This window comes from Nothobranchius furzeri, unplaced genomic scaffold (genome assembly GCF_043380555.1).
Source record: "Nothobranchius furzeri strain GRZ-AD unplaced genomic scaffold, NfurGRZ-RIMD1 Scf024, whole genome shotgun sequence".
NCBI classification, from domain to species: domain Eukaryota; kingdom Metazoa; phylum Chordata; class Actinopteri; order Cyprinodontiformes; family Nothobranchiidae; genus Nothobranchius; species Nothobranchius furzeri.
Genome location: NW_027223041.1, coordinates 243,061 through 255,567, shown reverse-complemented (window position 1 = coordinate 255,567; position 12,507 = coordinate 243,061). Strand labels below are relative to the sequence as shown.

Here is a 12,507-nt window from a genome sequence, read left to right as displayed (position 1 = left end):
ATGGACCAGCTTGACCAGCTAGACCAGCACCAAAACACAACATATGCTGGTCTATGCTGGTTACCAGCTATGCTGGTCTATGCTGGTTTTTCCAGCAGGGTCTTCCCCGTTGACAGCTCCTCTTCGATGTCCTCTTTGGTGTCTGGAATATAAACAGCACTTCATGTAAGTATTTGACTGCATCGGCTATACTGTACATAATTTTATGTAGTTATTTCATTATTCGCTCTGTTCTTAAGGAACGCTAACCTTAGCAACGCTACACTATCGTAACTAGCTAAAAGCTAATAGCACACTAGCTAGCTCGACTAGAGCGGTAGACAGAGATTTCAGCCAGTCAAGTTAACTACACATCCTAGGTCGACCTTATTAATAAGTAAAACTGTTTGTGAGATCGTGACTTACCCTTCAGCATTAATATTTGAGCTTTGAAAAAACTGTCTTGCCAGCGAACCCAGTAAATTTTGCTGGTATCCTTCTGGCTGTCAAAATCTTTGATAAAGGTTGTTGGAACGATTTCTTTACAGCCGTCGTCTATATACCTAACATAAGCAAACATTTTTTAAGGCAAACAAAATTAGTTTCCTAAATTCGAATTAGTTAAATATAACTGTTGTCTAAAAAGAAATAAGGTCTAAAATATTTTAGTTTTTAAATCGTGACGCCGCAACTTAATTTGCTCTTGATCTTGGTCCTAATGCTAATGTTGAGATACGCCCCTCCAGCTAGCTTTGACTTCAACGGCGGGAAGCGCGTGAGCACTGAGCAGAGGATGCTGTAGTTCCCAGTTCCCCCTCTCAATTCATAGTGGGGATTTGATTACAACCAATTATTTTTTATTTTAAGGGAGAATAAGTGACCCATGACTCATTAAATGTTAATAGCTAATTGCAGACACTATATCTGAAATATTTCTTAAATGTAAACATTGACATTTTTTGAAACTACAATCCATCTAGAAAAAAAAAGTGATTTATTATTACTTATTATCCACCAGAGGTGGGTAGGGACTTGTTACATTCACTCCGCCAATTTCCTTTAGTAACTTTATGGGGGAAAAATACTTTTTACGGGTAGTTTTACTTTATCATTTCTACTCGAATAAAATGTTGCATATTCATTTAATTCAATTTTATAATTAAATAATTTTAATAAAATAAATTAATGAAATAAAATAAACTAATAAAATTAAATAATTAGTAAATTTTTATTTAATTTAAATTTAATGATTTCATTTAATTGAGTACTTTAAAATTAAATTTAAGATTTAAATAATTTATTCAAAGTGTTTAGTAGTTCACAATTACTCTTATTTGACTAACATTTCTGAATACTGTAACCAACGAGTAACTTCAGTGAATACAAAAAAACATTAACTAAAAATGCAGAAAACAAACATCTACAGTTCTTGTTAAAGGGAGATGTTTGCACAGAATTTTGTTCTTCTAATGTAATTTTCTAGCTATTGTTTCCACCACATGATGACCATTCATGATGAAAGACTCGCCTGATATGAGTACAATTTATTTTAAAATAAACCATGTATAGCTGCCATTATTGTAGTTATAAACTCTCTCAGATTGGTGATTTGCTCAAAGGTGATAATGACTTGACCTGGACTGGAAGATTATTTTAGGGACTTGGACTCACACTTGCCCAGTAGGGTCCAGTGACTTGACTTGGATTAATCCTATGAGACTTGGACTTGCACACTAACCCCGGCTTTCCACTGGAGCCGTCAGCAGCACGTTACTGCAGCAGCACGTCATAGCTGCTGATAGGAACCGTGTGGTCAACAGAACCGTTTCCACTGGAGCCGTCAGCAGCGCGAGTCGGCCACGTCTCAGGAGCAGCATGTCGCGGCCTTTACGCGCCGGTTCTATTTTCTACGCGCGACGCCTCTGAAACGGGTCAAGTTCGACATTTTTGGGGAAGGAAAGACAGGAAATCGGACGCGGAAATGGAGAGAAGCTCCCGAGATTTTCAGAATAAAGAACGTACTGCCTTCCGGTTGCTTTACTTTAAAGAAAAAGTTACTAACTGTGCGGCCCCGTGAGAAGTTATCACCTAGCTAGCGGTCTCCTTTGTTTTTCAGGTCCGTATTGGCGATTATAAAACGGACAGAACATAAAACACAAACCATGTTGTAGTTTTCTCCTGCTTGTTGTTGTGTTTACTGACGAAGTCACTCGTGTGACTTCGTGCCCTGTCGGTGACAGCTGCTCCCCTGCTGCTTTGCGTCTCGTGGGAAGGGCCAAGCAGCAGCTTACGCGAGCAAAACGTGCTGCTGCAGTAACGTGCTGCTGACGGCTCCTGTGGAAACCCGGGGTAAGGCAAGGGTCGGCAACCCGCGGCTCTGGAGCCGCATGCGGCTCTTTCATCCATCTGATGTGGCTCTCTGCTTGTAAACTAACTAATGAATAGTTAAAGATTGTCTGCGTAAACCTGAACAGGTCAACTGTTTGTGCATAATCAAATAAGTCTATAGGCGCTTTCTGAGCTGAAGAGGATATGAGATTCTGGACTGTTCTTCAGACAGGCTCATTGATGTGTTGGAGACAGGAACAAGTGCTATTCAGCCAAAGATTCATAATCAGGGGACATTTTTTAAGTCTCTGAGAGACCGTGTTTAGAAAACACTGAATCTTCCTGCATGGTTCTGGTTATGCGATGCGCTCCAAGCCCCCGATCTACACATCTTCATCTTGCTGTCCACCATACGCATGCGCTGACAGCGAGCTGCGCTGAGCTCAGTGTCCATCTCAGATGTTCTGATGGGAATCTTTTCCTGATTGATGTAGCTACCTCTACGATGTGCATAACGATTAAAATATCAGCGCATCTGCAGGTTTGAGATTTCTCCATCAAAATAAACAGTCAAACACGGGAAATATCCGGTCAGTGCGAATCCTGTCATTTAACTGTTTTACCTTCTTGTGAAAATTGTTGCAAACAGAAACATTAAACCGGATGAACACCAGAGCCATGCACACTGTGCCGTTACCTCCGTCAGTGTAAATGAGGGAAAAAAACTACCTGATTGGATCCTTTTCAACAATGATTAATGCAAAGTTTAGTTCAGTACAATGTTTAATTACAACAGTCCAACGAGACAGAGCAGTTATGTGTGACGCCTCAAGAAGCGTCACCTGCTCAGCTATTAAAACCACTAGAAGGGTGAAAAATATCAAAATATTGTAGCGCAGACGGGCTACATTTTTTTTGGATCAATTTGAAACAAACTGTTTTATTAATAATCTTCTGTTGAAAGATAACTTTGAGGTACATGAGCGACTGGTATTGGTTGCTGTCACCTGTTGTGATCTGTTAAAGCAGCTCTCTGCTGTCTGAGTGTAGGCCCCGCCCACAACGCCACAGCTGCTGTGGCTCCCAGTGTTTTCTTTACCGTGGGAAACGGGTAATAATGGCTCTTTGATGGGAACAGGTTGCCGACCCCTGCACTAAGGACTTGAGTGTGACTTGGACTTTTGAAATGGTGACTTGACTAATACTTTCAAATAATGGTATTTCTTAAGTGAGCTGAATTTCACCAGTGTAACTGTTTAAATTTACCATGGTTTTATTCACGAATCATGTCTGTTACTGATATCGATGTTCATTTTTGTTTTAGAATGCCAAAGCGCAAGTACAAATTGTACCTGGAACCAAACAGTACCATCAAGTTACCCTCTGCAAGATGGAACAGAGAGACTTTGGATGTAAGTTAGCTCATGAAAGATGTATCAGAGTTCTTGCAGGGTCTTAAATGGTCTTAAAAAAAGTCTAAAATACATAACTTTAAATTCAAGGACTTAAGTCTGAACAACGCCCACCCAGTTTTTTGTTCTATGTCTTAGGACTGCACAATTAATCGTTAAAAGGTTGTGATTTCAATTCATGCTTGTAAGCAAACTCATTCTGAAATGACAATTAAAATGAAAAAGGGAAAAAAAAAACACAATCATTGTACCGCATTTTAAACCTGGACATAATCTGCATGAAAAAAAGTGCTCCCTCTTTTTCCCTCAACAATTGATAATGGCGGAGCCTTATACCATGTGATGCAGAAGCGAGCTGGCAGGATAAAACAACAGTAGCCTTTATTTATTGTTTTTATTTTCAGTGTCAGCTGTTACAAAGCTGATTTGCAGTTAATACGTGCAATAACTATTTAAATTGGGGAAAAAATTGTGAGAGAATCATGATCTAAATATGAGCAAAAAATAATTGGGATTATTTTATCCAGAATCGTGCAGCCCTACTATGTCTTAGGTTTAAACAGGTCAGTTCTTTTGATTGACTGGATAACAAAACATCTGCCATCAGATGCTTCTGAGATGTTCCAACTCAAACAGACTTTGTTAATGTGTGACTTTGTGTTAATGTGTCATGCTGGTCTAACATTTTGTTCATAGCGGTCTTAAAAGGTCTTAATTGTAACTTTCTGAAACCTACAATAACCCTTTTGTAATGCAGTAATGAAATTTGACTTTTTTTTTTCTTTAACAGATCTATCACATTGCCTTTGCTGATGTTTGAAGACACTAAATAGGGAATATGGTTTTGTAAATATTTTCAGACTTCTCCCTTGAGCAGTGAAAGCTGTGACCAAGTGACTTCTGGTCCATATTCTGCAGATTTTGAGGTGAGGGTTACATGTATTCTTAAATTGATAGAAACATGATTTCACACTGTGCTGCCCTGCACAAAGTGTTGTGGTACTTTCTTACTTAGTAACATCTTTTCTACCTCCTCTGAAGACCACGTCTTCATCTGGTCATTTTGATTTCCCGGAATATCCAGATGACACAATCAACCTTGTAAGTTCTTTTACCAAACCTCATGTGCAAGTTTGTGATATTTACAAACTGAATGTACAAAGAAATGAACTAAAAATCTTTTCAAATAATTTCTTTTGTCTCTAGACCTTGCCCTACACTGAATGTGGCAGAGAAGATGCTGCAGATGTTGAGGTGATTGACTAATATGTGAGGCAAGATAATATTATTACACATTTCTGTTTCTTACTGTGTTTGTGCCTTTTCTACATTCTCTTCAGACCATGTCTCCATGTGGCTGTCTGGAGTCTGATTCAGATGAGACATTCAACCTGGTAAGCTTTTAACCAAATCACACAACAATACCTGCAATTCTTATTTTTATACACAAGCAATGTTTTTCTATTATCTTTGCTGTTTATTATAAGTGTTAAACAGCAGTCCACTGAAGTGAGGCATTGTAGTGAGTTAATAAAAAAAATAAATTACAAGGTCTATTCAAGAAACATTAAATAAAACAGAAGGCTCGACATGAAGTTGGCAAAAACAGAATGAGCGAAAAACTGAACAGATCAGAGGATCCGGTAATTAACTGAAAAACTGTAATAACGGAAATTGGAGAGACAGCATGTGTATCTCATGATAATGATCAAGCAGCACAGGTGAGTGACATAAGTGACATTTCTGGGAAAGTAAAAACAAATAGATATCATGTAGAGAAAAAGTATTCTAAATGCTGGACTAAAAAGAGGGAGAACATCTGCAATGGTCCAAGAAATTACAGTATAAAGAGACCTAAACCAGGAAAAAAAAGATCTAACGTAACAGTGCCTTCAAAACCACAAACAGGACATTGGCAAAATGGAAAGGCGCTAAAAATCCACAAAAAGAGTGCAACAGATATAAGGGGTAACATACGGGCTAGTGAACACTAGAAAAGCTATATAGATCAAACTAAAATTAACCCATAAAACTAGGGATAAAGAAATTAATTAATACTGCAGAGTAAATTAGGGCTGATCAATAAAAGAGGAAACTAATATGGAAATCAGCATCAAAGACCAGAAAAAAAAACGTCATTTCTGATGGAAATAACCTAAGAAAAACTAAATAAAAAGAATTCATTGAATCAAGGGGTGTGCCGATTAATTTAAAAATGATTAATCATGTTAAGCGTACCAAATTGTTTACAATTCAAAAACGTTTAAAATCTAGCATTTTAGTCGTGAAAAGAGCGTCTCTGTTGTGTTTCATGTTGGCAGCAGCGTCCAGTTTACCCGGACTTGCTGACTTTTTCGGCACCGTTGGAGCGGGGGTGCATAGACGTACTAAGACGGTCGTTCTGAGACATCGGACTGTATGTTCTTGGGTGTTATTTGGTATATGTGGTGCTTTGGGTGCGTCCCATCGTGGGGTGGTTTACAAGGACTCACATCATCTGTCAGCAGTAAAGAGTTACAGCTACATGTCACAAATGTCTCCCAGGAACTTTTAGTTATGATTAATGTAAAAGGATTTAAATTCCATCTAGGGTCATTCGTAATATTACCTGTTGTTGTATTTTGCCAAGCAAAAGTAATCTTATCATGTTAAGCTAACTTTGTGATGTAACTGCATCGACTAACAGAGGATTATGTTCATGTGGGTCATCAGCATGATGTTGTTGAAGTTATGAAAGCAAACATGGCTGGAATCAGTTTTACCTGTAATCTTATTTTTCTTCTCTAAGTGTGTGTGCTGCTGTAATGAGTGAATGTCCCCACTGTAGGATTAATAAATCTATTCTGTTCTATTCAATACATTTTTATCCGCCAGTAGGGAAAAAATACATTTGAGGATTTTTTACCTTTCCGGGCTTCCGTACAAATAACCTGGTTACGGAGGAGGGGTTCGTCTCCCAAACCAAAAAACACAATCCCAAACTATGCAGGTGTTGATAAAATGCGAGTTCCAATGGCCTGTATTTGATTTGTCACAACTCCTTTGTTTGTTAGTATTCGGTAGCTCTCGCAGTTGAAACCACGCCTAGCATGCTGCATGCTAAAAGCTGTAGCATACCAAACAGGAAGAGAGAACGCCCGGTGTTAACAATGAGCAGCGGGGCAGGAAACGATATATCTTGCTCTCATAGGCTAGTTTGTTAGCCAATCTGAGGCTAGCAAATTCAAATAATGAGTATGAACGAGCAGCAGCCGAAGCTGCCTGATGGAACAAGCCGGAACCACCTGAATATTGACCCAGACCGATTGAATGGTCTGTTAATCAGTATTTCGTAACGTTTTTTAGATGTAAAATGTTTCATATTACTGGTTAATACTTAAGAAATAACCACAAAGTCCTGAAATTAGAATTCAATTCAATTCAGTTCAATTCAAGTTTATTTATATAGCGCCAAATCACGACAAGAGTCGTCTCAAGGCACTTCACATAATAAACATTCCAATTCAGGTCAGAATGAAATGGCCTCTTTAATAATAAATAAATAATGAATAAATCGGTTTCCTGATCTCTAAACAAGATTTGTCCAAACAACCGAAAAAATAATTTAGCACCAAGTAAAGAGGGGAATCGATCCGATACAGTCACCCGATCAGTTGCTTTTATCATTTGTTTTTGCTGGTAGATACATGCAATAATGTGTGTTTATTGTCACCCTACAGCCCACAACTTCTTCTGGTGGCTTATCTGTGCTGCAATCAAGTGACGTCAGCCAGGAGTTTGAGTGCGATTCCTCACCTGAAAGTGATCCTCAAGTTGATTCAAACATTGAAGACCTTCCAGAGGACGACCCATTTGGACAGATAGGATTTGACACTGACATGGATTCTGCACTAATTTCAGGGGGTACAACAACAAGGGCTGAAGCACTGCTCATGGTAATGAGTCATGCAGCAAGACATAACATAACAGGAACACAACTTGATGATTTGTTAAAGCTTATAAATGCACTGTTTGGCAAAGAGGTTTTACCGAGATCCAAATATTTGTTCAACAAAGTGTTTAAGAACTCTTCTGACATAGTGGAATTTCACTTCTACTGCAAAACCTGCAAATTATACATTGGCAAACAAGAAGACATAAAAGAAAAAAACATTGTTCAGTGTACAATTTGTAGTGCTCCCATTGAAATTAGCACATTGAACAGTGCAAGCTTTTTCATAAGCATACCAATTGCACCTCAAATTCAGACACTGATGGAAAACCCTCAAATTCAAAACAGCATGAACTACAGATACCAAAGGCAACAGAATGAACATGTTATCTCTGACATATATGATGGTGAAATGTATCAAAACCTGTCAAAACCAGGTGGCATTCTGTCAGATCCGGCCAATTTGTCATTTAATTTTAATTCTGATGGTTCACCTGTCTACAAGTCTTCCAAATTTTCAATATGGCCCATCCAGCTGCATTTAAATGAACTCCCTCCCAAATTGAGATTCCAGAATGTAATGCTTGCAGGTCTTTGGTTTGGTGCTCAAGAGCCAGTCATGCCAATTTTTCTAAAACTATTTGTTGATCAGGCAAAAACACTGGCATCCAAAGGTGTGTCCTGGAGAAAATGTGGAGCTCTGGTGAACAGCAAAATTGTTGGACTCTGTTGTTGTGTGGACTCAAAGGCAAGACCAGCTATGCAAAACACCACCCAGTTTAATGGGTATTTTGGTTGTGGCTTCTGTTTACACCCTGGGACTCTCGTTGAAAAACAGGTGAAGTATACTGTGACTGCCACAGAATACCCTGATAGAGAGGCTAATAAAATGATTGCAGATATGGAGCATGCCGTAGAACAACACAGAAGTGTCAGAGGGGTGAAAGGTCCATCACCACTGATAAACATGCCTTATTTTGACATTGTTTGGGGGTTTGTTCCAGACTATATGCATGCTGTCTTGCTTGGTGTCATTAGACAGCTGACAGAGCTTCTGTTGAGTGGCAGTGATCAACCCTACTATATCGGCAGTCCAAATACAATGAGGGTGCTAGAAAACAGGATCAAGGAAATCAAGCCACCACACCTTATTACATGACTTCCCAGACCCATTGCAGAGTTCAAGTACTGGAAAGCCTCAGAGTGGCGAGCTTGGCTCCTGTTTTACAGTTTGCCAGTCCTGAATGGGGTGCTTCAGTCACGTTATGTGAAGCACCTATCCCTGCTGGTGTTTGCAGTATTTCTGCTTTTGAAGGAGAATGTCACATTCGAAGAGATCAACAAAGCAGATGAGATGCTGTTCGAGTTCGTGGCAAGGTTTCAACTGTTGTATGGAGAAGCATCTATGACATTCAATGTACACTTGCTAACGCACCTGTCCAAGTCTGTGAAACTGTGGGGGCCGCTCTGGGCACACTCAGCATTTGTATTTGAAAATGCAAATGGTGGTCTGTTGAAACTGTTTCACGGAACAAAATGTGTAGCTTTGCAGATTGTAAACAAATTCTTATTGCATATTACGGTTCCGCTTTTCAGTACAAGGTTTGCAGTTAGTGAGCAAGTAAAGAACTTCTGTTTGGAGCTCACAAATAACTCAAGAGTAAAGTCCTTCATTAGATATCAAGACACAACTGTTCTGGATAATGGCAGGGTTACTGAGACAACTGAGGAAGAGAAAAGTGCCTTCATTTCTGCAGAAAAAGTTCCACCAGATGAAATGGTGGTACACAAGAGAATGGTGCACAAAGGACTGGTTTATACCAGCAAAAGCTACAGCCTCAGTAAGAGAAGAAGGGATTGTTATGGAAAGTTGAGTGATGGTGTTTGTGGAGAGATTCGAAGCATTATATCTTTTCCCTCAGAGTGTGGTACAGAAATTGCTGTACTTTTCCAAAAGTTTCATACACAAGCATCATTCCCTTTACCACAAGGGTACAGATTTGAGTCACATATTAGACTTATAAGTAGGGGACCTACTGTGGATCTGATTCCAGTAGACAGGTTAGAGCAGAAATGTCTGGTCCTGAAAACTGGTGATGAGACTTTCATTTGTGACTTTCCAAACCAACATGAAAGAGACTAGTCTTTGGTTGTCGTTCTGTAGGTAACATTTTTCTCTTGTGTTTCACAACTTCTCTTGATCAGTTCTGGCTGATTCAGATTTCTGCCCAGGAGAGTGGACTTTGTGTGCTGTGCCATGTGTCTGAACTGGCTTCTTTGTTTTCCTGATTTACAGTTCTGAGCATTCCTCACTGTACTGGAGAACACCAGGATTTTGTATTTGTGGAAGGTCCTTCTTCAGAGGGGACAGGGAAACAACACAATATGGGGTTTGATTTGTGCCATAAGTGGGGAGACCAACTTCCTTTTCCGCGCTTGCATAAAATGCACTCATTTGACCAGTTTCCTCAACATTGCGCATGCTGAAAGTCCACTCCAAGCATGCACCTTCTTCGAGAGAGGGCCAGCTCACGTGTGTGGCCAACCTGCTGTGGGTGTGCTAGACTTGGTTCTATCTGCACGATGCCTTTTGGAAAGCTGCAGCCTTGAAGTAGAATTTTGCTCCCACAAATCAAGCTGGCTTTTGACAGTTGGTGGTGAAGACAAAGAACTGCATTGACTTCCCTCTGATGGGTTCATTTTTAACATCACTGACACATGTACTAAAAATAACCACAACTGTTCTGAAAAATTGCAAACTCTAGTGGTCAAGTGGTCTTGTTCCAAAACCTTTCTTGATGGCTGTAGTATTTTTAGCATGCACAAGATGAAACTTTGATCAATTTCTTTTAAACATTAGAAATGCTCGGTGTCACTGAGAAAATAGTCTTTTTGTAAAGCACCCCAACTACAAAGAGCATTTCTTTGCCTGTGCACTTTTCTTTTTTAGTGTGCATGCTTTAATTCCATTTCTAGTTCTTTTTAAAACACAGGAAGTTTTTTCTTTACCTGCTAACATTTCGTTTGTGACTACAAACATCCTCAGAGCTGACACTGATGGTGGCGTCACTTCCTACTCCATTTATCCCCGGGCAGCAGAGGACGTTGTCGCCCTCTGCTGCCCGCTCTCCCCTCTCCGTTGATGTAGTCCCATGCACGATCCAATGTGTAGACTCCATTGTCTCTGTTCATGGTCCCACATCCACTTCTCCTTATCTCTATAGCTTCTTTGATCCATCTTTTGTATTTCTATTGTTCGCTGTTTATCCTTGTGTCCCAGTCCATTATGTGGTTTTCTCTTGTGCAGTGATCTGTTACGGCCGATTTCTTTATTGTGCTTTCTGCTTCTTGCTTCACTGCTCTTGTGTGTTTTCGACTTGTTTCTTTCTCGCACTCCTTTCTGTGTTCTATTGTTCGTGTGTTGAGTTGGCGACGAAGCACTATAAAGAAGTCAGCCGTAACAGATCACTGCACAAGAGAAAACCATATAATGGACTGGGACAACACAAGGATCATAAAAACTGAGCAACAGAAGTACAAAAGATGGATAAAAGAAGCTATCGAGATGAGGAGACGTGGATGTGGGACCATGAACAGGGACAATGGAGTTGGATCGCACATGGGACTGCATCATCGGAGAGGGGAGAGCGGGCAGCAGAGGGCGACAACATCCTCTGCTGCCCGCGGATACACAGAGAAGGAAGTGACACCACCATTGGCGTCAGCTCTGAGGATGTTTTTAGTCACAAACGAAACGTTAGCAGGTAAAGCAAAAACCTTTCCTGTGTTTTAAAAAGAACTAGAAATTGAATTAGAAACAGAACACAGCAAGAACACACCAAAGATCCATGCTTTAAGTGTTCACCTTTTTTAATCTGCTCAAATCTTTAAGTTTTGTTTTTACTTTATGTACACAGTGTTTATTGATGGATGGAAAAATATTACTATTTTATCGAAAAACTGCAATGTTAAAATGTGAACAAAAGTGATGTAATCTTGATTAGTTGCTAAAGCCACTTTAAATAGCAATAAAAATTCCCTTAAGATTTTAATGTTTATGATGTTTAACATTTGCTGAAACAATTACAATTTGTTTGTTTTATATAATAAATGTATATAAAGATAATATTGACTATTGTGTAATTATTCATAGATCCATTTTTTTAATCTTAGAATCTGTTTATTTTATTTATTTACTTATTTTTCCTAATATTAAATGTACTAAAATATGTATGCTCTTGTCTTCAGTGTGGCTTGTGTCTGATGGAGGAATGTTTTTATTAAAGTGCTTTCATAGATTCATCCAAAACATCAAAACTGAAAGTGATTGAAAACTATAGTTTTAGAATTGTAATCAGAGAGAGAATTAACCATATTAACAGTATCAAGCTAAGCACTTTAAAACACATTCCCCAAAGCAATCTAAACATTACTGGTCTCAATTTTTTGGGCACTACTGGCAGTTTTTCACACTGCAAGGAAGCAGGAAACCTTGGGAGAGAGGAGGGAGAAATGCGGCTAAAGATATGGGGCTGGAATTCAAACCCTGGATCAACTTTGGCCACCAGCAGACATTGCTGGTGGATAAACCAGCAATGACCAGCAAGGAAGCTGGTTTAGCTGGTTTATGCTGGTGGACCAGCATATACCAGCTAAACCAGCATGGACCAGCAAAGACCAGCAAGGAAGCCATGCTGGTCGTTGCTGGTTTATGCTGGTCCACCAGCATAAACCAGCTAAACCAGCACCAAACCAGCATGGACCAGCAAAAACCAGCAAAGACCAGCAAGGAAGCCATGCTGGTCTATGCTGGTTTTTCCAGCAGGGACCCTTCCTTAAAACGAGGAATAGTTTTGA

The 12,507-nt window shown here is 39.4% G+C and overlaps 1 protein-coding gene across 2 annotated transcripts; it reads left to right on the top strand.

Annotated features, from left to right (window-relative positions):
* Positions 1–28: 28 nt before the first annotated feature.
* Positions 29–12,142, top strand: LOC139061595 (uncharacterized). 2 transcript variants are annotated; one of them, XM_070547748.1, is made up of 8 exons: positions 29–165; positions 3,632–3,719; positions 4,580–4,645; positions 4,761–4,820; positions 4,926–4,973; positions 5,060–5,113; positions 7,439–7,654; positions 9,947–12,142. In XM_070547748.1, the coding sequence occupies exons 1-8, from the start codon at positions 44–46 to the stop codon at positions 9,950–9,952; spliced, it is 660 nt and encodes a 219-aa protein (XP_070403849.1). In that variant the 5' UTR covers positions 29–43; the 3' UTR covers positions 9,953–12,142. The 2 variants fall into 2 exon arrangements, with proteins under 2 accessions (XP_070403849.1, XP_070403848.1); XM_070547747.1 differs by having other exon boundaries at positions 7,439–12,142.
* Positions 12,143–12,507: the final 365 nt, after the last annotated feature.

What these genes read in the sequence shown, in the direction of transcription:
- LOC139061595 (XM_070547747.1), top strand. Translation starts at nt 44, where the DNA reads ATGCTGGTCTATGCTGGTTACCAGCTATGCTGGTCTATGCTGGTTTTT. An exon ending in GGAACAGAGAGACTTTGGAT is followed by an intron (nt 3,720 to 4,579) that starts GTAAGTTAGCTC and finishes AAATATTTTCAG; the next exon opens with ACTTCTCCCTTGAGCAGTGA. An exon ending in CAGATGACACAATCAACCTT is followed by an intron (nt 4,821 to 4,925) that starts GTAAGTTCTTTT and finishes TTTTGTCTCTAG; the next exon opens with ACCTTGCCCTACACTGAATG.